Here is a 24,468-nt window from a genome sequence, read left to right on the forward strand (position 1 = left end):
TTTCATTTAACGGTCAATTTATTGAAAACATCTCGCCAAGACAATGTGTTGAAAAAACAACGTCGCACATTTCTACACAATAGTAAAAAGCATAGCGTGGGCAAACAATCAGCAAGATGCAGCAGGACGAAGCTTTGATCTCGTAAGCTTGTTGTATAAATCACTAGCAGCGATTCAAGTGGACAATGTCGAGTTAAAATAGTCCAATTTTGACGTTAGCTGCTCGGCATCTGTCGAGGATGCAGCTCTCCAGCAGCTTAAAAAAATCCAGCTTGATCTGAAAGAAAAGCAGAAACGCTTGCAAATATATAATACACAACTATGGAAAGGTATGATTCGAAAGAAACCACTGGGGTTTTACCAGGCTGCGTTGTAAACTTCAATGAATGTGTGGATGGATACATTTAACCAACATCATATAAATATAACAAATAATAACACAGAACCAAAGTAATAATCAAGTGAATAAAAACATTAGTACTTTCATCGAATGTAGAGTAGTGCAGTGTGATTTTGCGCCAACAGGGGGCAGTAGCCAACCTCAGGTATGTCCATCATCCTCCTGCTCTTCTGGTCTCTCCAGTTCCAGTCCAGAACCAGAAAGCGCAACGCCTGCAAGCTCAATCCATCTTAAGTGAAAATAAATGACTTTATTGTTGTTTTTTTGTTTTTTTACGTGGCTAAAGTTGAGACGTGTGCAGTTAGTTACCTCTGTGAATAAGATCACTGATCCTGCAAGGTGTCCCCACTCCGATGTGAAATAGGCCCTTCTGCAACAGCTTCACCTGCTGCTCAATCTTCACACAAAGACAAAATACACAATCACGACTATTGCTACTTCTCACAATGAAATCATACGCATTAAATGCTGGCTGCGGGTACGAAAATGGTCTGCGCCCCTGTTCTAGAACATTCACTAGCGCTGAAATGACAGCCAGTCTGTACAACCTTTATGTGTTTTGCAAACAGCTTTACAGCCTTGGCTTCACCCTTGAATGTTGTCAGTTGTCTGGCGAAGAAAGAAAAACAAATTAAACAGTGATTTGCTTTATCATACGTTTTTCATTCGGACAAATGAAAGATCTTACTTTATGAGCTCGATGGCGCGGAGGGCGGAGCTGCAGACGATGAGCAGGACCACCGATTGTTTTTCTGTGTGTTGTTTCTGAATCTTGGCCCATTTGGGACAAACTGAGAGATAAAGAAAGAATCAGAGATAAGACATTCGTGGACACCAGCCCTGTCGCAAATAGCAAAAAAAAAAAAACATGACTAATTGACACTGTATTGAACTGCAGATACCATAAGTTATGATCCCAAAACATTATAACATAATTTCAAGCTCATCTTACAACATTAGCATTAAAAATAAATTCCTCCAACAAGAATCAACCGGCTGAGTGCAATGATCTCAATTCATTGACATGATGTTTGGAAATTGACATCAAACGTTTAACTGCTTGCTAATCAAAACAGCAAGGATGTAAACACTCCCTTAAATTAATAAAAAAAAAGTCAAGTCTTATATGCAGTAATAAAGATGTTACATTATGTTGTGTGTGTGCGTAGGTTTGATTTAAAAACATAACTCAAATTTCACTTGACATAAATTGTAATATTATTTAAAAAAAATCTTCCAATAAAGTCCTCCCCCTGCAACAAATGTCTCAACCATCTGCAATGGACTTGGACAATATTTTTGGAAATGACTATGACCAAGAGGATGTGGAAAAACGTCACGGCAACGACACTCACTGTGCTTCAGATAGGATGAGAGGCTGTGCGTCAGGTCATTGCAGGTCAGGAAGCAAGAATCTGGAAAAAAATTGTCAGGCATATCAGACAGCTAGCCTGACATGCAAATGTGGATTTGTGAGGACTCACCTTGCAGTTTGAGCTCCTCCTGCTCGATCACGGAGCGCTTGTCTGAGAAGTAGCCTGTCAGGGAGTTCTGAAGGTCTGCAGGACAGCCTGGTTTTGGGTCAGAGGCGGCCAACACATCTGTAATGGTCTTCTTTTTCCTCTGGAAATACACTTGAAATATGAAGAAGCACTGATTGAGTGTGGACATTGACCATACTGCTTTGGCCTACCTTTCGCTTTCTGGGTGATTTGGTTGATTTTTCCATCTCGCTCTCCTGCATGGGAAAGTTTGAAGCCTGAGACAACACAGGTGTGATGCACTTGACATCCATTTTCCTTAACTCATTTGCTCCCAAAAATATATAAATACATTCTATTTTGAATGTTTGCAAGTGTCCCAAGGACGTATTTATACGTTTTTTTAAATTTTATTTTTATAAATGTTTTCTTTTTTATGCTAGAGCATACAGAAGGCTTTGATGCAGCCGCTCAACTGCGAAGAATGGTTAAAGAAACGGTGGTTATTACACAAACGGCCAGCTGGTGGCAGCAGAGCAAAAGAGATCAACCAGGGCCATGTTGAAAAAAAAAATAGCTCATTTACTCACAATTCTAAATAGATTTGTGAATAATGATGAAACTTATCTGTATTCTAATGCCAATTGCTGCAAAACAGAGGAGAAGAAACTCTAATCTTTCTTTTGGTAGATTCCATGTTTTTATAGCAATAGAACACAATATTCTGTGGGCCTTGCAAAATCAGTCAAAATCCAGTAAAACAGCCGGGAGTGAAGGGGTTTGCTTCAGTGAAAATGGCTGGGAGTGAATGAGTTAAATAGATTAGTCAACTGCAGACACGATAAGGAATCTATGTGATAGGAGGCTTTTAGTTGTAGTGCTGTAATGATTGAGAAAGGGTGGCCTCTGCATTAGGAATGTATTTTGATGTGTCCTTCCATTATTGGTTCTTGTTAGCGCTTAATAATTTTGTCAAATAATCTCATTGCAAATTTTTTTTTTTGCTCAATATTGCAATTTAATAGGCTTTTTTTTCAATGTCCTTTTCCCATGTATTGTTTAACAAACAACCAATACATTTATCCATAATAAACACAATCAGATTTATTATACATAAATGTTTGGGTTTTATAGGTTAAGCTTTTGCTAAAATCAAATCAAATGAATTAATATGCAAGACAGGTTATTGATCTACTTCAATTACAGTTGTAAACTTATTAAACACTTTGATTTGCAATTTTGTTGTGTGTTCATTACGATATCCTCCTAAAATTTTACCAAATGAGTATGGCGTTACCATAAATCTGTAAGACATCAATCAGATTACAACAATAATGCAATTTGACACTTTCTCACTGTAACTTATTGTTTCATGAAACAATGCTACATAACCATGTGGACTCCATTTCTTAAAGAGGAAGTTTATGCAATGCTGTTCTATGCGCCCACTTGCGTAAACACGACATTCTGATTAAAGTTTGTGGAATATGAACTATGCAGCAAAAAACAACAGTTTTTTTTTTAGCCATTTTAGGGGCGGCCATTTTGCCCTTTTGCCATTGAAGGAAAATTACATCACTGTTGCTCAGGGCTCAGGTAGCTAACGGCCAATCACGCCTTACCTGTTTTCCGAGTTTGGTCATGTCGCATTCCTAAACTCAACCGTGATTGGTCGTTAACTGAGGCCTCAGCAACTGTGATGTCATTTTCAGTGGACAGCAAGTAGCAAAATGGCCGCCCCCTGAGACGGATTTTGCTGCTTAATTCATATTCCACAAACGCAGTATTATTCAGAATACTGTGTTTAGACTAGTACACTGTCATACCTCTTCATTTTTCTTCTTCTTCTTTGCTGTCAAAGTTTGTCCCGTTAACGTCTTCCTCTTCTCTGCTTTCTTTGATACGTTTGGCTTTTCTTTTATTGGTTTGTTCGTGCTTTTCTTCTTTTCAGCCTCGTCCTCCTCCACCTCAGAGCTATCTATTATGTATACACAATATTCAAAAGAAAAACAAAATACATTAATGGGTGAAATTCAAATATGGATCAATAAATTAGATGCCATAACATTGTTAAGCTGCATAAGGGTGTGTGTGTGTGGGGGGGGGGGGGTTAGGATATTAGAAACATCGGTCAGGATGACAGTGCAGCTCTCTAACCACAATAATAAACATATTGTTAAACGAATCCCTCTCAACTTAAAACAAAGCCTCATTAGTCTTGTAAATGTCGGTTCTTATCACATTGCCAGAAGAGATTGAAGAAGACAAGTGAGACAACAGTGGGAGGGGAAAAAAAAAGAAGTTTAGACTCGTGTTGAATTCCTGACCATAATTACAACCAAGCATAGGATTTATTTATATATATATATAAAACAACATTCACGCCTCCTAATTAGAAAACAGAGGAAACGGGAAATTGTGTGACACAATGTCAACAAAAACAGCTATACATTTTTTGTTTTTTAAGATATAGTTTTAAAATTCCACAATACAGTCAAACCTCCAAATTCAAATGCCTCTTAACACATATGATTTGGACTTGAACATGTTTTTTTTTCATAAGGCTCCAGTTCAGTGAAGTGTGTTTGACTGTTTCTTTGGCTTTTTTTTTTGTGACATCAGCGCAGAAGGGTTGCAGGGAAAGTGTGATGACAAACACAACAGGAAACACAACTTATTGCGACACACAAACATCGTACGCACACACACGCACCTCACATAAATCACAGTATGATAGTTAACAATAGGGTTGTGCTAAAAAAAATTGATATGGGAATATTGTACGTATATCGTTGTGGGCCTCTTTACATTGCCCGTATTGATACAGAGGTGACAGATTTGATATTACAAATTTATTTATAAAGTTCACCGGTGCCTGCAGCTTCTCCTTGCTGTGCAATGCACAAACATTTATAGTACTACTCTGACAGCAGCAACCAAAAGTTAGCATGACTGTCCTCTGGCAGAATTTTTGCTTTGGATTTCATTAGATTGTGTCGGTGTACCTAATGTTGTGGCTGGACGATTGAATATAAACCATCAGCGCACATCTGACTCCCATCTTTGTCCTCTTATATCTCCATCCCACTAATGGATTAGCGCCATCTCATCCATCATCATCACCGCCTCCTTGTGTTTTTCCTTCGCTGGGCTCATTATTGTTAGAGGCCCACATAAGAAAATGACAAAAGATGAGCGCAGGATGGTAGTTCACAATGACTTTTGGCACAGACGCAGCTCCACCCCTTTTCCACTCCGTCACTGCCGGACTCATCGTTAGTCCAGAAGTGCACTCCATCAGCTCAACTAATCCTCCCACCCCACCCCATTCCACCTCCATTGATGCAGAAAGTCAACTAATTCTCTGACGAGAGTGAGGTTGACGTGAGGACACTCAGATGCTACACACTGAAGAGCGTGAAGGGTCACCAATAAAAGTATACAATATATCGTATATCGGCGACAAATGGGACACCTGCCGTGCACGTAAGTCTCTTTCTTTGGACACTACTGTATTATTATATATATATATATATATATTATATATGTGTAGGATCACTCCCTCTCCTTAACTGTGATTATTGCTACCTTTAGAGAGATGTTGCATGCATTTATTTTATTGTCTTTGTAGTGCATTGACATTTAATAGTCAGAACAAATGTATATGTTCAACATTTTGTGTTTCTGGGGCAAATGTTGGCTTAATGGACAAAACAAAATGAAACCACATTCATGTTAAAAATTTAGAAATTAAAATTATTTTCGGAATCAACAAATATGGGAGTTTGAGGTTATAGAATTTTACAAAATGTGAAGAGATACATTTTTTATGTTTATTAAGGTATTTGGAAAAACGTCCTTTGTGGACATTGGCAAAATTTAAAGGTTAATTAAAAATAAATACATAAAGTACTATGAATTTGTCTACGATACCTTAGTAACTCAATTAACTATGAAAGTTATTTAAAAAATAAAAATAATTAGGGACGGGAATTTGAAGAAATGCACTTGATTGACTATTTATATTTTTTTTAAAGTCTAAAATTCCTTATCCAACTATGATGGTCATTAACAATCAGTTTCTTTAAACATATACAAATCACGAATAACAAAGTGGTCATTGTGACAGCGATCACTCTGACGTCACTATGTTCTGTTATGTTAGGTTCTATCACGATATCAGCTGCAAAGCAAACTGTTACACACACATGAAACTAGCACAGAAAACTAAAATGCAAAAACAAGAACTACAAGACACTCAGTCTCCAGCAAACCCCTCACCCTCTGAGTCAGAGGATCAGATAACAGGAAATCAATAGGAGTCAAAGGGAATGGAGGAAGTCGACAAGATGGAAAATGGCTCTTGCCTTGTCATTTTTAACCGTTCCATCAATAGAGGTGACTGGTTTTAATGGGCAGTCAATGGCGCCTATTGGATACAATGACTGCTTCCGGGAAATTAGTTGGGTTTAGCTTTCAGGCTCAAAGTGGTGTCATTGAACCTTCACAATTAGTGGTGATTAGGTGTGTTGCACTATACTGCCAGGCTGTAGGAGGGAAAAAAATACACATTTACCATAATCATCCATATAGAAAATAGTAGGCTTCGCACTGTTTATTCCAAATTCTTACTAGTTTACACCAAGACTCAGCAAAAAGTGACCAGCTGTCATGGCGACCACCACAACATCATCCCTCCAGGGCATTGTGAAAGAAAGCACTGAGAATTCTAGAAATACAGATGGCTCCTGATGACAGACAATGACAGATTTAAAACTGTATGTTGCTTCTGTTGCTATGGTTGTTGAACATATGGAGGGCGTAGGAAGGACCGTCGAGTATCAGTTTCAATAGATACTTTGGATCGTTCACCATCCATTATAAGCACTGTCTAGAGAGATGATTCATGAAGTGATACGTTCACAAAAAGGTAGGGTGATACATGGATTCTATAAAGAAAAAAAAGATCTACAGCCATTAAGTTGTAAGCGTTCTGAAACTAGCATTTTTTAAACTACATCACATCAACAACATACTAGGACAACGCTAGCATGAACAGTCAATGTAGCGATTGTATCTGGTCAGATTTAGGCTACTTCATCAATAAGGTAAGACTAACACTGCCAGCCGTCTAAACCCACGGACATATCTGAGAACCTGGACTTCTAATGCTGCCTACTCGTCATAGTCATTGCCGAATCGATTTTGTTTTTAAACACCCCTACGCTATACTAATAATAACAACCAGGAGACCGCATATTCTCAGTTGAACTATTTACTGGATGCCAGAAAGATTGAGTACACAGCTGTGGAGCTTTGTCTGCTGAATGTGGAAGAAGGTCTAATCTATTCAAAATGGTCTCTACTCTTATTCTGTCTTGGTCGCTCTCCCACACGGAGGGCGGCTCAGCCTAGCCCATATGAAAATCTGTGACCTGATGGTCTTAATAGACATAGATAGACACCAAGCCAGGACAGGTCACAGCAACACAACGGCCTAGCTGAAGTCACCTATCTAATTATTAAGAGGCCTAATCTAACAGTTGTATCAATAAGTGAGGGAGAAGTGCTAAATGAACAATTCATCGGTACTGTGAAATGTATAACTAAACTAGTTAAGATTTTTGACATCTTATACTCTGAATCGTCGATGAAAACAGAGTAGTTTTTTCTTTTTTGGAGGCTCTCATCGCTTCAGGGATCCTGGCGTAAAACATGCAGTGATAAGAGTTTTCAGCGAAAGCTGAACACTAGTTGTTTGTAACAGGGGTAATGTAAAATGGCTGCGCTCTGGGGCGAGAGGTTCTTGTATACAGTACCTCCGTGGCTAAACAGTTGTATCACAATAACATCAAGAGCTGACATCAAAGGATAAAAATGGATAAAAAAAAGGAGAACAGCGATCCATTCAGGGCAAAGTTATTTACATATTGAACATGAATGAGAATCCAGCCATTTCATCTGCCAGGCGTTTTTTGATAAACTAGAGTACCCTGAAAAAGGGCCTCCATGGCATTTCCAACCCAAATGATCTTGTAAACCCGATAAAAGGACATCAAAGTTTATAAATGAAAAAAAAGAAAGAAAGTGTAACATGGGACCTTAAAGCCATGTTTCCAACATCTATCTTAGCTTACATTGTTTCAGTTCACATTCTAGTTCACAAAGGATTTGATGATTCTGTGTCAAACAATCAGTGAACAGAAGTGCGTTTAGCTCCACCCAAGATAAGAAAACCGGAGGAAGTTTTGTACTGCAGCTGCTACCTCTTTAAAAGTGTGCTAAAAAGTTGAATGGCACAGTTTGGCTATTTTGGGACAGTTAAAATAGGAACGCCTAAAATCATATTTTCTTGTAGTGAAATGCTTAGTCGAGACAAGACTTGATTTAGTTTTTGTTTTGTTTTTTTGGATCGACTGGTTTAGCAACTATACTTGGGATTTCTTCTGCAGTACTCATCTTTATTTGCACATGTTACATTGTTAAACCCTCAAGTGACAGCAATCATGAATCACACTTCCAACAGTGATGCAGTAATTGTGGAATCTAGCATCTTATGAGTGAGTACGATGTGTGCGTGTGTATGTGTGGAGAGGAAGAAAGACGAGAGAAAATAGCAAACAGTAGAATTTCACAACCGTCCGTCAAAGAACTCTTATTAGGGGGGAGAGAAGAAGAAGAAAAAAACTTCTCAGAGGACAGTTTACATCAGAGCCCAAAAATGTTGAGCATATTTATTACATTATGGAACCGGCAAGCAGTCATTGTTTGGCTTTCCAACTTGATGCCTGCCATGTGATTTATGTTCCTGGGCAAATACAATAATGAATAGACCACCTACAGGCAAAAAGTAAATAAAAAAATTAACTGGAAATATTAAAATTAGGTTTATTTTGTTTTGCAAAAATAAACTTGACATGTTTCAAGAAACTCAGATTTAGTCATATAGTGAAAAGAATAAATCTGTCACAACAAACCAAAGTGAGATCACTCTCATTTGTTATTGGTCACAAGGGTACCGAAAGGAAGAAGAAGGTATGGTTCATGTACAAGTGATAACCCCCCCACTATTTTTATGATTGATTTGGGCAAAGTAGTACCCAATTTCTCCGGTACCCATCATCCAATTTTCAAAATTCTTGGTGCGTTGTACTCAGGTTGAAGTGGCCATTGCATTTTGACATATTGTAATTTGGGGGAAATCTTGACACATTGCTCATGTTTGGTAAACAATAAAAAAGCTTTAGTTATGTGACATTTATCCCGTTAATGCAGTGGTGGGCAAACTCGGTCATCGAGGGCCAGAGTCCTGCAGGTTTAGGAGGTTTCCCTGCTGCAACGCAGCTGATTCCAATCGACAGGATCATTACCAGGCTTATGCAGCTGAAGGAAGTGTTCCTTTAGTTTTGCTAGCTAGCTACCGGTAGTTGTGCTGGACTAGAAATTCTTAACTTGGCATTGCAAACCATACTTAGGAAGCTGACTCCCATCACTCTACTCAATTCTATATTTATAGACCAGCTTAAAACAACCACCGCTGTTTTATTAAGATGGAATCCAGAGGCAGCAGACACAATGAAAACAACAGGGGTCCAGAATTGAACCCTGCGGAACACCATACATGTGAATTCATTTTGCACTCATTCATCCGACCCCTCTCCTTTTTTGCTCGACATATTACTATGAAGAAACCATACAACCATACCATCACAATAGTCACAAGTTGACTACTGAGTGCACCAAATTCCCTGCAGCAAAGATAAGATAAGTAATCTAAAATTGTGGTTCAATCATTTGCTAATCGGATCAGACCAAAGTCAAGATAACCAAACCAGTGTTAGTTTGGAAGAAAGTTGGATATGATTGACTAAAGTTAATTCTGTTTTGCACTAAACCAAACCAAACCAATCCATCCAGGACGAACTGAATCATTTGGTCCACAACAGAGTCTGATTACTGACCAGAAATAGAAACAGAAGCAATACCAGGTTTTACAATTGAATTAAAAAGGAGAAAAAGATACAAGAGTCATCCTGATTGACATCTTATGAGGAGGTAGAGAACACACATACTGATTGATAACTTGAGACCTCAAACCATTAGATATATCTGTATTAACCAAAGTTACAGTTGTCCTCAAGGAATTAGTCTTATTCCAGAGGTCATCAGCTTGGAACTATATGTCATGTAGTACGTCATGGCCAGAAAATATACGTTTTCTTGGGACCATCTTTCATTGCATTATCTGCAACACTGATAAATTACACAGTCTGTAACAGTGTTATGCCAAGAGGCCTGCTAATGCTGTTTTATCAGGTTCTTGGACTTACGTCAAACGATAAAAAAAAGAAGCTAAATGTAGAGTTCTCCTTCCCATTTTAATCATATATCAACTCTTCTGTTCCTCCTAGAATTGCATTCCACTTGTGAACGTGGTCTGCTTGCTCACTGGAATCAAGGAAATCCCGAGAAACACAGCTTACACTCACCCAATCGCTAACATCGCCAAACACTGCAAATTCCAGTTTCGATGAATAACAAGCAAGACAAGAGACGCAAGTGCGCGAGAAGACGTTTGGGGGGACACCTTTCCCGTAATGACATGTTGTTCCTGCTAAGTGTTCTGGAAGGAGAGCTTCAGGTGGGATAAACTTAGTCAAATGTAGAACATGACTCCTGAGCCCCATAAAGAACTCAGAAAAATGGTGTGAATTCATTGTTGTGCTATTCGTCATGCCAGGCGAGAGATGAAGTCATTGCAGTGCTGAAAACAGAGAGGACAGACTCGGCTCTACTGAAGACCCACTATGGTTTTATTGGACTGGATGGGGCGCTACGCTCCCTGCATGGAGACCGGCTGCGATGGCAACAGCAGGACCACCTAGAGGATGTGTGCAAAACAGCTACTGCTGAGGTACCAATAATAAGAAACCCGACACCATAGGGAGTCGGTAATCAAATTTAATGAGGTGAACATAGCGCCATCTGACAAAAGCGGATTAATTACTGCTGCTTCACTGCACGTTGAGTAATTCTGTGCTGCTGGTGAAGCAATTATACTGTAATGATTTTGCGCCCCCATTGGATTGTTTTGGTTTCACTTGATTGAGAGTACTTTGTTTCCATCATGATCTTCTGCTGTTAAGTGAGGATAAAAAAAAATAAACCACAAACTAGCCCTAATCTTGCTCACATTTTATCCCATGCTTGACATGTTAACCATATTGTGCTTCTTTCTGCATCTTATTAAATGTATACAGCCCCAGAAAAGGTCTTACAAGAGGATGCAGGAGCAGCTTCTCGAGGTATCAAACGCTCACCTAGAAGCTCTCAGCAGAAATGAGGAGCAGCAGAGAAGCCACCGGGATTTCTTTCGAAAGTATAAATGCATTACAGCACTACTGGAGGAGGACCGAGAGAGGTTAGTCAGTAGATCACGTATTTTCAATATTCAACCATTTTGACCAGCATCGACCATTAAAAAAACAAACAAAAAAACTGACAACCGATGAGAGATCAATTTAAAACTGTGTTACTGTAACTACAAGGCATTATTTATTAAAATTTTCAGTTAACTTTATAAGAGATACTGCTGGGCCCGGGAACTCTCTGAGTCTTTTGTTTTTGTTTGAAATAAAAACTAAATAAGTCAAAGTTTAACATTTAAGTTATTTTGAAGTTTTGGAAAATTTTATTCACTATTACAAAACTATAGGAAGCTATTTACTCACTAATTATTAATTTAATTATTAATTTTAAAACAAAGATGTCTATTTTGTAAGATAAAAAAAAAAAAAAAATCGACATATATTTGAAAAGGGAGCAGCACTGGTTAGCACGTCCGCCTCCCAGTGCAGAGGACGTGAGATCGAGTCCGGGCTTCGGCCTTCCTGGGTGGAGTTTGCATGTTCTCCCCGTGCTTGCGTGGGTTTCCTCCGGGTACTCCGGTTTCCTCCCACATTCCAAAGACATGCATGGCAGGTTAATTGAACACTCCAAATTGTCCATAGGTGTGATTGTGAGTATGGTTGTTCGTCTCTGTGTGCCCTGCGATTGGCTGGCAACCAGTTCAGGGTGTACCCCGCCTACTGCCCGAAGCCAGCTGGGATAGGCTCCAGCACCCCCCGCGACCCTTGTGAGGAAAAGCGGCCAAGAAAATGGATGGATGGATGGATGGATGGATGGATGGATATTTGAAAAGTTGCTCAATTAACATGAGCTTAAAGACATTTCAACAAAGAGTTGGGAGTTAAAAAAAAATGATGCGAATATTTTCCGTTTTACTGAAAACAAATATGGGCTCCACATATTGGTTATCTGTCTCCACTAATAATCTGTGTCGGTATCAGCCGTGAAATATTCATATCGGTTTATCTTTAATATCAAAACATACAGTATAAGATTGCACAAAACAATTGAAATTCCTCAAACCCTTTGTGGATTATGGTAGAATCCATTAACTTTTGTTAAGGATAATGAATCCATTTCATGTTTGTATTAAGGCAGGAAATAATAATCAATTGATTTATCCTTAATTTCATGGTGTGGAATTGATTGTAAATTCATTGCAGCAATTGAGGCAAAATGGAGTGCACTATTATGTGACTGCAACCTGCACTATTAGTCTCACTTCTACATTAACACAGACCTGCGCACGACACTGGCATGGAACAGGATTTCTATATACTCAGAATAAGATCCTTCAACTGCATAAAAAAAAGTAATAATTATAAAACAACAATAAATAGATTACTTACTTTTCCCAAAAGGAAATGTAGTCTTACGGCTAACATGGACAGATTAAAAAATATATATATATTTGTTTCTAGTTTTGTTAACAGTTGGACCTATAGACTCACATTGTAGTTACAGATGATCAGATGACAGCATTGTTAAAAAATAAAAATAACAGTCAATAACTGTCACAAGTGGCATTAAGATTTTTTACACAGTACTGTAACTACAGACTGCAGCCCAAACTAACACGACGTACTTGGATTCTCGACTTGAGTAAATATCCATCCTGTCCCTCTTGGTATGAAAGATGTACAGTGATTTAAGTGTCTCAGCACACTGCAGAAAAACATCTGGACTTTCTGACGTACATGTGAGTCCTTTTAGCCCAAGTTCATCCGTAATGCTCATTCAAAGTTCCTCCACTTAGACAGCCCAGTGCAGCTTGGACTTGGTTGGGCCCCTAGTGTGTCCAAGGTTCTACTTGCGCTTGTAAACACAAACATGTAATTACACGTACCATGTACTTTTGGCACCTGCCTGCCCCTTGGTTAGCTAGTAGCTCTTCTGAAGCAAATGGGAGAAAAATTGATGGTGGCTAAAACGTTTCCCTTTCCAAATAGTGTCTACATTCAGATGTGGCCTGTGGGTATGGCTAGGTCTGTTGGTAGGGCTAAGCCGGCGGGAATGGCTAGGTCTGGTGCAGCTATGCTATTTGAGGCCAATGCTGGCTCTAGTACCGCCAGAGTCCACTCTGTAATCTAATTATGGAGAATTTTTTGGAAGAGTAACCTGCATTTGTTGGTAAGAGAGCAAACACTTAAAGTGATCCACCACAGGAGCACATTGCAATTTAAGACCAAAAATAATCACGCCACATAAAACGCTTTGTTTACTGCAACTCGGTACAAATACAAAGCGGTCTGGACACCCTAAATAAACAAAAATCTGTGAGTTTACATTGGCCCAATGATACATAATACAGTGAAGTCTTGTTATACCCTTGAGGTTTTACAATTTGGCATTTCTAATGTTTTCTTAAGAAACATACAGCAGTACAATGTACTCAGTACAATGTGGCAACAATAAGCTAACAAAAATATCAAACACGAAACCACACTTTTACATAGCTTGACGTCCGAGCTGGCCACTAGGGCCTAGCTAGGGCTGTCACTATCAAATCATTTCAGAATCTGTTATTCTATTGATTATTTCATTGATTAATCAGGAAAAACTTTATTTTGCATTAAATGGTATTACGAAACAGTTCTTTTTTTCCAGTAAGTTATTTAGTTGTTTGTTCACCAATTATTGTTGTTTATTAGGCATTGTTTAGTGGAGAGGAAAAAAACAGCAGTTCGGAGAATGAATTAATGAACTGAAACAATTACGCAATACACTACGAGAAGGTTTGTTGCTGTACTTACCAACATTCATGAAACTGATTCAGTTGCTGGTTCGGTCATTATTATTCCAAAGTAAAAGCAGATGTTGTCCTATTTTGATTAAACACAATACTGTACCTCATCAGCCAGCTTTCATGAAGAAAAACAGAAATCAGACAATAAATACTATTACGAGGCTGAAGTCAGAGGATTCGGACAATTTTATGTCTCTAAATGATTACTCAATTTTTTAAATAGTTGTTGATTAATCGATTCATTTTGACACCTCTAGACCAAAACCTAGATGAATGATCTTCACTCGCAAATTGTGTAACACTTCTTGAGTGACCAATTTTTTTTATGAATACTGTACTTATTTTTATTTACTCCCATCTGACACTGCAAGTGAAAAGAAAACATATAGCCTAAAGTAAATATACAGAAAATGTATTGAAGTGTTATATAATTTGACTGCCTGTGTCTACTTTGTTGCTTTTCTCTCTTCCAAATATGCACCACTGCTGCCAGTGTCAGTGATTAAATCAAAAAGGAAATTGGGCAATCCGTTAATAATGCCAGATGCTTAGAAACGAGCGGATATTAAGTTGCGCAAATCTGAATTAGAGCACAATGCTGGGAAAAATAATGCACTGAAATCGTAAGGTGAACCAACCATTTTTTATTGATTTTCAAAACTTCTTCTGTGCTAGTTTGTACGCCTGAATTTTCAAAATGCCACACATCAAACCCTTCAAAAATCTTTCAACCGGCTTCTGTTTCTTTTCAAAGAGTTTCTTCTAAACAAAGAGACAATCATCACAGCTTTTGTTTTTTTAATTTTGTGATGTTCCACAAGCAGCCATGTGCAAAACAGATGACCCATGCTAGATGCAAACAGTGAATGAATTCCAGTCATTGCATATCATCTCTTACACTGTACGCGGATCCCTGTTGCATGTCATGCGCACGTTGCAATGAAACAATGCGGTTGTTCCGGCCTCTTGCCATCAAATTACGCACGTTTCATATGGTCATGGTCTGTCATTGGGCGACGGCATCCTCAACATTAAACACTCTTTAAACACTCTTTAAACACTCTCATGTGTGCACGACTCGCAAAAGACATAGGACTACGTACTGTATACTCGATTGTCCGCTTCGGTTTATAAACTGTATTTAACCATTTCCTCCTTGAAAACCTCCTTAAAAAAACTAAACAAAACTCTTATCGCCGTAGGAAAAGCATCTAACCTCCTCAATAAGTGGCCAGGGGTGTTTTTTTGTTAAACTCATCTGCAGAGTGCACCACTGCATTTATTTAAAGGAGGCCTTTAATTGTATTAATGCTTATGCGAGGCATGCTGATGTCATTTGATTGGCTGACAAGGTTACGATAGAAAGAAGCTATAGTTTTTTGTTTTTTGTAGAGGATAGGGACTGAACTCTGCCTATGTTAATAGTTACAAATTAACAATACATTTAAAAATGCATTTTTTTAGCGATTATTTGATTGCAAATAAAAAAACGGATGTTTGCCGTAATTGCATCATGTTAGCATTTTAATGGAAGTCAAGCCAAAAAAACAACACGTTCTTTGCACCACCACTAGTCTAAAAACGGCTTTCTGATTAATATTGTGTTTGTGGAATATGAATTAAGCAGCAATATCCACCCATTTTAATCCAACTCATGGCACAGCCACTTTGCCACTTGCTGTTGACTGAAAATGACATCACAGTGCCGAAGAGCTTAACTTCACATGACCAAAATTCAGAAAAGAGATCCAACATATTGCAAGGAACATTTTTTACTCGACTTCCTCTTTAAGTTTGTGCCTACTACATGGCTGGAGGACCATTCATTCTGAGGTGCACTTTGTGGGTTAGGGCTTTTGATGTTATTTACTTTTTTTTTTTCCTCATGCATTTCTTTGTCTAAAGAATAAACCCTGCTATTTCTACTCATTACAATATGGGAGAAACATTAAAGCACTGTTTGTGGAGGGGGGTGGGGGGGAGAGAGAAAGAAAGAAAGAGAGAGAAAGTGAGAGAGAGAGAGAAGGAAAGAAAAAAGAAAGAAAGAAGGGAAAAAACTATGGGTTTTGATTGGGAAGGATTTAACGGGTTTTGTGGTTCTTGTTTTGTGCTTTGCTAAATTCACCAGCACTACAGCAGAGGCAACAATTTGAAGATATACAGCACATAAGTTTGGCTGTGCCTCATTTGTCAGAGGCTAAAAAGCTAAAAAAAAAAAAAAAAAACACACACACACACAATTTTAGTGAAATTACACCCATGGATGAAAATAGGACATTGGGTCGTCCTGGTACATGAGGCCGTATTACATATCATTCAACGCTTGAAGACTTTCTTGGAAAGGTTTTTGCGGGATGGGCTCATGCTTGTAATTGAGGACAAACGCTGCAGATGTCAGCTCTGAGATGGGAACGAGGACTTTGTGAACTCAGCAGCAAAAGTCGTAGGCGTGTGGATCGGAATGTGGAGGTCGCTTACCTTTCACAACATGAGCAACGTTTAACCTTCAGCCTTTGGGGGAAAGGCGGAAAAATCGCGTGAGTTAAAAACTTAACAGCACATACTGGAAATGAGCATTCCTTAACTGAATAAGGGAAAATTAACCATCATTACTTTGTGAATGTAGCACAACATTCCATAAACTGACATCATGTTGCCTTTTTTAAACAGAAAACAAGTCCAGTGTGAGACAAGAGCAATTCTACAAGGCGCAGCCATCTGGCACGCTCCCATTTTTGGTAAACTGCTTCAAAACGCTATTAACCAACAATCAATTACCGGTACACACAAACAACAGAATTCTTACCCAACTCTAATCTGTTGAAATCTAACAACAGCTGGAATTTCTGTAAAAGCACACATCTTAACAATAGTATTTTGGATTTTACTCCTGCCAGAAAGCCAGGTCAACTATGGAGCACATTCAATATAACTACATTTTTATTATTCGTAGCTGGTGAAAAAGGATTTAACAGCAAGCATTCACAGGTGAAACATTGGCTTTCTTGCATTATTTCTCACACCTTCAGTGCGTTAATACGTTTTATGACGTGGCATACATGCCTCATAGTCCGTAAAAGGAATTTGTTTCATGGCTTGTTTATCTATTACTATTGGTAGTGTGCGGTGATTAAGCTAAACAAAAATTTCCATTTCTGGTTGTCTTCAGATGTGACTTTTGCAGGAAATGATGAAAGCATTACTGTTTATAGTCAATCCCCCCAGCGCCTGAACAGAAAGATGCGCCGAACGCTCAACGAACAACAGCACGCTGATGACGCCGCCAAGCAAAACTGCGGTTAAACATTTTATAATTTCATCCAATAAAAAGCTGCAACTCGATGAAAGAGAAATGTATTAAGAGGTTTGGGGAAGGAAGAGAGAAAGAGAGAAAAACATATGGATGTAATTGTGAACCAACGAAGTGATGATGTCATCTCACAGTCAGGTTATCAGGCCCCAAGCAAAAATGGCTAGGACTCAGACCAAAAAAAACCCCACCACTTCTTAAAACATATGTGAGAAACACATTCACACACAAATGCACATGCACACACTTAGATGAACTACAGCTCTTTGGACATGCCAACACATTCTGTCCTTCCCATTAGCCTCTTTGGCATGACTACACAATGAGCTCATCTGGAATGGGCTCAACTCCAGCAAAAACACACTAGCACTAACACACACAAAAACACATATAAACACACACACACACACACACACGGTCATATTTCCATCACTTCAGACGACATTACAAACTTTCTCGGAGACTTAACCCTAACGATAACCACCACATGCCATAGCAACAAATCTCAACCGTACAATTCACGTTGCCAAGACTCTTTGTCGCCAAAATGATGGCCTGTGCAGTGTGTTAACAGATTTATGGTCCCACAGGATGAGAAATACCTGACACACACACACACACACACACACACACACAGCAGTCTAGGCTATAACCATATAAGGATTGGCCGATGATGTAATGGGTGCCACTGGCTGCGAGAAAGAGTCCATGCGCAGAGCATTTCTCATAATGTTTGGTTTTCCGCATGGAATGTCCACATCACTGGGATCTCCGGGAAGGGAGAGGTGAAAGAGTTGACGCCAACTAATCCCTGAGGATTTGTAAGGAAAGGGACACAGGACTGCAGGTAGGACTATTTGAAAGACGCGACTTGAGGAATTTCTGCTTGTGCTTTAAAAGTTAGATTGTCACAACGAGAGGAGCTGTAGCTGATGGAAAAGATGTGTGAATTGGCTTTCTTGCTACCGTGTTAATAAATGCATAACAGCCAGAAAATATTAGACGCAGCGGGAATGTTTTAAGACACAACTGGATTTTGGATAAGGAGACCCATAAATAAATTACGACAGTACAACATTCAAGTGAGACAATTCCTACCTGGACACACACTGCCAATAAATATAAGAATAATATCACTTCCGTAGAGGCAGAACATTGGATATTGCCTGGATCAGGCTCGTTAAGTCGTAGTGGATCCGTAATCGTCTGTGACTCAACAGGAATGCATGTCCTTCGGAGTCGCGCGTCTATTCGCAATGTATTTGCACAGCACAGACGGGCTAACTATGGGATGTGGTGTTAAGGGTACTGGAGGGTAAAGAAAATGCTTAATTAACAAACGCTACACGCCAAAGGACCATCTGCCGCGCTTGTGAAAACATCCTAAATCATAGTGTCTAAGAGAGCACATGGATGACAATACTTACACGCATGACACAGTGACATGTGTTAGGGTTTAAACGTCGATACAGAGGAGAGAACAAAATGTTCTATGTTCTCAAGTAAGGAGAGGAAAGTGATTCAGTCCTCTTTAGGATTTGAATAAATGTTTATGTTGGAAACAAACCACAAAGGAAATCATTTGTGTTTATCAGCCATGGCCAAAAATTGAGGACGTTTAAACATGACCTCATCTCCTTGGTGAATGAAATACAGTTACCCTGTAAACCCATTCAAGGCATGGGTTGGACATAACTAACGCTACATTCCCCCCCCCCCCCCCCATTCTCCACAGATTACAGCTCCTGAATGCGAAGGAGCGACAATACCAGGAGTTAAAGAAGACTGTCAGAGAGAAAGACATATTGCTTCTTAAAGAGGAGCTGAACCAGCTTAAGGCTTTTGCGCTGCTACTTGTGAAGGAGCATCAAAGTTTGGAGAAGCTGTTGGACGAGCACAGGTGTCATGTCAAAGAACTGAGCGCCATCGCCAAAGGTATTAACCAGGAGGCTAGTACGGCTAAAGAGAAACAGCTGCCAAATTTGATGCATCCTGAGGTGGAGCGACACAATTCACACACCAACGTCCACCGCTCCCGTCACGCTATGACAGCTCAACTTGCCGACGGTGCAGCTCAAAATCAGCCACTTATTAGACAGCAGCACTCAAGTGTTGGCCGTCAGTCAGACGAGAACCGAGAAAGTTCTGCGAGGGAGAAGGACAAAGAAGTGCAGGAGCCTAGTGGTCGAGAAGCTAGACAGCCAAGCTCGCTGTCAGAAGTGGAAGTACTGAGGAGACGGGTGGTGGAGATGGAAGGGAAGGACGAGGAACTTATCCGCATGAGGGACCAGTGCCGGGATCTGGACTGCAGACTGGCGAGGGAGACGAAAAACTGCTCTAGCCTGAAGGTTGAGGTGAATATGCTCAATGGGAGAATCAGTGAATTAGACCGCATAGAGGATACTTTGGGCAAAAGTAAACAAGAATGCTGCAATCTGCGGGACAGTTTGGAAAAAGAGAGAAATGTCGGTAAGATGCTCTCAGGTGAGGTGGACTCCCTGAAGGTCAAACTGAGAGAGCTGGAGGCAAGTGAGGGCCAACTGGAGAAGAGCGAGGCGGCAATCAGACATGACCTGGCCACGCTCAGGTCTCTGACAGCCGCCTTGGTAGAGGACAGAAAGACCATGTCGGAGAGGCTGCGGGAAGCTGAAGAAAAACTCGGCGGGTGGGGGAGGAAAAACTCTGCAGGGAGCTCTATAGAAGAGGCACAGAGCTCAAAGTCGGATGTGGAAGAAAAAATAACAGGCATGGCAAAGGACAGGGATGAGCTACAAGCCAGGCTCGCAGTGGAGCAGCAGAGAAACATGGAGCTCGAGAATAAAATGGTCATTATGAGAAAGAGGTTACAGGTTTTGGAGAACAGGAGAGAAAAGGAAGAGAAGTACATGCAAGGCTCTAGCAACACCAGTCCTCGCTGCCAAACGGAAGAGAACAAAGCCAAACAACTAACATGGGAGCTGGAAAGGCTACAAAAAAGACTGCAGGACAAGGAGATGATGGAGAAAGAACTGATGAAAGTAGAGGATGACTACGAGTCTCTGGAAAATAGATTCAAGGAGGAACTGATAAAGTCCAAGTCTCTTCTCAAGGAACTTGAGTTGGCCAAAAAGGAGCTTTCCGGATACAAGCAGGCGGAAAAGCAGGACATCAACCAGGAACATCTCCTCCTATGTCGTCTTCAGAAGGAGCAAGTTAAGTCCAGGCTGCTTGGAAAAGAGGTCATTACCCTAAAAGAGCAACTCCAGCAGCTGATGAGCACAGAGGAGTCCATCAGCCGGGTCCAGACAGATCACACCACGCTGCAGGGTAGGTTGACACAACAAGAAGCTCGGAACCGGGAACTAGCCCGAGAGATGAGGGACTTGAGCAGCGAACTCGACAGACACAGACGCTTAAAGAATGTCGCGCCAGGTGGGAATGAAGAGCATTATCGCCCCACCAAGGAGATTCAAACCGAGCCAGCGCCCAACTTGCCTTCTGACTGTCAACTGCCCTCCATAATGAACACAACATTTGGCGGGAAACACGAGGAGCAGGATCCAAACCATAATGTCGAAGTCATAGACAGCCGGGGCTCAACTCTCATCAGCAACCTTAACAGTTTGAACAGTGCCAACAACATTGTGAGCCAAAACAGAGGCCACACAGCCAATGGGGTAAATGTGCACCAAGCGGCTAATGGGGACGTGATGATGCTAACGCACACGCCAGGGCAGCCACTACAAATCAAGGTAACGCCTCACCACATCCTCAACACGGCCACCCTTGAGATCAGCAGTCCCACCGCGGACGCCTCCGCCTCCTACACCAGCACAGCCTTCATCCCATCCGGCGGAAACACACCAAACCAAAGAATCACCATCATTCAGAATAAGACGCCACCCTCGAGTCCCGAACGCACTCTCTCTCTGCTTAATGGGACGCCCGTCTCTCGAATGATCAGTCCGAATTCGTCCCGCTCGACGACTCCCGAACTCCCAATCCAGATTTTGACAGTCAGGACATGCTCACCGGAGCCGACCGACATCGGGAGCCAGGGCGCCTTCTGCAAGACTCCCGAGCGGCAGAACAGCTGGCATCACGTGTGCTCCAGCAGCGCCGACTCCAGCCCCAGCATCATCACCACAGAGGACAATAAGATCCACATCCACCTCGGGAATCCGTATGTCCCATCACATGGGATGCCACCGCCTGTCGGGCCGTACTATCTTCGACATGAGCAGAGGACTCAAGTACTTGCAAATGGCTGCCATGTCAAAGGTGTCGGCAAGATCACCAGCAGTATTACCATATCTCCTGCCACATCTCCCACTTCGCACTCCCCCATGTAGCAGCGACTATTATGAATAGGTCAAAAATGTGTGAATGCCTTTTACCAAATCCACATACGCTATTATTCCACCTACTTCTGAGACTTCACAATTTATTCAATACATGTTTTTGTAATAACACACCATAGTTTTCGGCAATACACGTACCTAATATTTGTTATCCAAATAATACTTTGTACAACTGTTTTTACTGTCTGTATGAGAACAACATAAAACAACTGCATTACAATCTCCTATTTGCACGTGTGGATATTTCTTTCATTTCCTAATCTGGATAAATTGTCAGCATGTGCTGTTACATAAAGGGCTACTTATTTTGTGGAGCCATCCATATAATATCCGGACCGCTTACCCTCACGGGGGTTGCGGGCGTGCTGTCTTTGGGCAGTAGGTTATAATAAAAATCGAAGAGCTGAGAAAAAGGTTTGGCCAGGTTTGACTGTAAATACAGGGCTAAAAAGTGACATTTTTCGGGGAAAATCTTAAACAAGTAGGATTAAATATGCTTGAGACCCAGAGTTTATGTGGAGTTTAATATTAGTTGGATGGTGAAAAGTTTTTTTTTGACTATAACAATATATAAAAAATATATTTTATTTGTAAGTTCACAATACCGATTGATAATTGTTAAAATTCCTAAAAATAATAATAACATTTTTTAAGTCAGTTGTAGTCAAAAATAAAAACTAAATTCACTACACACAGATTTTAAATGTTTTTTTTAAATTTATTTTTCTAAACTATTTTAATGATTTTAGTATAATGTTAATGGAAAGCCCAAATTGATGAATCACGTAACAAACAATCAAAATTATTTTTAAAATTGAAATTAGATAAGAAAATATTTTTTTTCAGGAGGAAAATTACTGTTTAATTAATGTAGGGAATGTGATCTTAGTTTTACTTTTCAAATTGAACTACTACAATAAATTAAATATGCTACATTATTATTTGTTGCAGGGGTGGGTAAACTCGGTCCTCAAGGGCCGGACTCCTGCAGGTTTTGGAGTTTTCCCTCTTCCAACACAAGCCAATTCCAATTAACAGGATCGTTATCAGGCTTATGCAGAGCTCGTCAAACATCAGCTGTGTTGGAGAAGGGAAACATCCAAAACCTGCAGGACATCGGCCCTCGAGGACCGAGTTTACCCATCCCTGATTTGTTACATGTACTTTAAATTATGATCAACACAAATGTGGCATTCTGTTTGTCAATTTTTTATTAAAAGATACAATTTTGCATGAGTTATTAATTACAGTACAGTGTGCTTATAGCTTTTGTGTGACCCCCACCAAACAAACGAACAAACTTTTGGCTTGCATAACAACAAATTTGTGCTCAGATTTTCTTTTCAGATGTTATAAAACATAATGAACAAGTATACTGTTGAAAGACACCAATTGAATTTAACTATTTTTAATTATATATTCAATAAAACTATTAAATTATAGTTTTAAAATGTAAGTGGCGTGCATTATCCATCCATCCATACCTAGCTACCTCGCTAACCAAGATTAAAAAACACCGGAGTGCATGGCTGCCCTCTGTCGACCAGAAGGCTGAACTGCGCTTGGCAAGCAACAGACACTGGAAGGTTCCGCATGCCATCAAACTATTAAAAATAAATAACAAATGATACGGACTGTTTGAATGGAAGCTAAATGTGCGAATACATAGGAGGTAAGTTACCATCTGTTTTTTGGAGATTTTCAGACTTTTTAAAGGCGTGTACTATTTACATGGGAATGCGCACGTGTGTTTACTACGTCTCACGCTTTTTTTTTTTACGTCCCTCAAGCACAGGGAAGCTTCGCATTCAAATATGACTTCGTCTTCATATCTGCAATGGCTACGCTGTAATGGTGTGCTATTATTAACATGTAAATAAAAACTAATTTTACTTTTAACTACAAGCGAGTGTTGAATGGCTAAAGCTAGCTTACAGTGAGAACCAACATGCCTCGCGACAACTCCACACGAGACGTCCACTCGTGAAGGCACAGAAAACATATAGCCGAAGTTTTCGCCAAATAAGACATTACATTAAAATGTAAAAAAGTCATATTTCACCTGATTTAGAGTCATGCTGCCACCACTCGTCACCCAAGTCGTCCCCCATTTTGCCCGATTACGTTTTGGACAGCTCGTCCAATCAAATCAACCGCTGTGCAAGGAGCAGGCTGGGGGTAGGTTCACGAACTGCACGTTACAAAAAAATCAACTAAAAACAAGAACAAACCATCCCTCCCCCAAAAAACACCACACGCAGCGTGTTCAAGAACAACCCGATGCATTCATCATTTAAATTTTAAGACACCCAAGTCGTCTCTTATTTTTAACGAGTTTGTATATTTTAACGAAAAGTTTGTACAAGCAGCTAAAGGAAACGCTGAACTTGGCCGCCAGGGCTGTGTTCACAAGCAGTGCATTTCAAACACACGAAACGTGGTTTCAGACGTTAGGAGCATACTATACATACTACTACTACTACTACTACTACTACTACTAATAATAATAATAATAAATAATAATAATTCTTCTCCTTCTTCTTATTATTATATAGCATGCATACATACATACAGTATTCTGGAAGCATTATTTTAGCAACACACGTAATTTTATCTTCCTTAATTCGTAATTGCATTTTCCAATGATTATTTTAATCATCTATTGAGAATCACGTTCATGTATGTGCATTCAACAATTGCTTGTGATACTCTGTCCTCTAGTTTGTTTTGGGCAATTTTCCAATTTAGATGAGGGGAGGATGCTGAAGACGTATTTGGAAGAG

At 39.9% G+C, this 24,468-nt stretch overlaps 2 protein-coding genes across 3 annotated transcripts; one reads left to right on the plus strand and one right to left on the minus strand.

Annotated features, from left to right (window-relative positions):
- On the minus strand, window positions 1-23,880 carry cmss1 (cms1 ribosomal small subunit homolog). 2 transcript variants are annotated; one of them, XM_077580828.1, is made up of 10 exons: window positions 23,748-23,880; window positions 3,708-3,859; window positions 2,094-2,138; window positions 1,885-2,023; window positions 1,756-1,815; window positions 1,089-1,191; window positions 949-1,009; window positions 710-797; window positions 541-629; window positions 1-277 (listed from the first exon to the last, which is right to left on the minus strand). In XM_077580828.1, exons 1-10 carry the CDS (start codon window positions 23,794-23,796, stop codon window positions 194-196), a joined length of 870 nt encoding a protein of 289 aa, XP_077436954.1. In that variant the 5' UTR covers window positions 23,797-23,880; the 3' UTR covers window positions 1-193. The 2 variants fall into 2 exon arrangements, with proteins under 2 accessions (XP_077436954.1, XP_077436953.1); XM_077580827.1 differs by having other exon boundaries at window positions 2,094-2,159.
- On the plus strand, window positions 17,737-21,912 carry LOC144060963 (uncharacterized). Its single transcript, XM_077580940.1, has 2 exons — window positions 17,737-18,192; window positions 19,081-21,912. Exon 2 carries the CDS (start codon window positions 19,331-19,333, stop codon window positions 21,674-21,676), a length of 2,346 nt encoding a protein of 781 aa, XP_077437066.1. The 5' UTR covers window positions 17,737-18,192; window positions 19,081-19,330; the 3' UTR covers window positions 21,677-21,912.
- Window positions 23,881-24,468: the final 588 nt, after the last annotated feature.

Source organism: Vanacampus margaritifer, chromosome 11 (assembly GCF_051991255.1).
Source record: "Vanacampus margaritifer isolate UIUO_Vmar chromosome 11, RoL_Vmar_1.0, whole genome shotgun sequence".
In the NCBI taxonomy this organism is placed as follows: domain Eukaryota; kingdom Metazoa; phylum Chordata; class Actinopteri; order Syngnathiformes; family Syngnathidae; genus Vanacampus; species Vanacampus margaritifer.

What these genes read in the sequence shown, in the direction of transcription:
- LOC144060963 (XM_077580940.1), top strand. Translation starts at nt 19,331, where the DNA reads ATGCATCCTGAGGTGGAGCGACACAATTCACACACCAACGTCCACCGC.
- cmss1 (XM_077580827.1), bottom strand. Translation starts at nt 23,796, where the DNA reads ATGGGGGACGACTTGGGTGACGAGTGGTGGCAGCATGACTCTAAATCA. An exon ending in AGAAGAAGAAAAATGAAGAG is followed by an intron (nt 2,160 to 3,707) that starts GTATGACAGTGT and finishes GTGTTGTCTCAG; the next exon opens with GCTTCAAACTTTCCCATGCA. An exon ending in GGAGGAGCTCAAACTGCAAG is followed by an intron (nt 1,816 to 1,884) that starts GTGAGTCCTCAC and finishes ATTTTTTTCCAG; the next exon opens with ATTCTTGCTTCCTGACCTGC.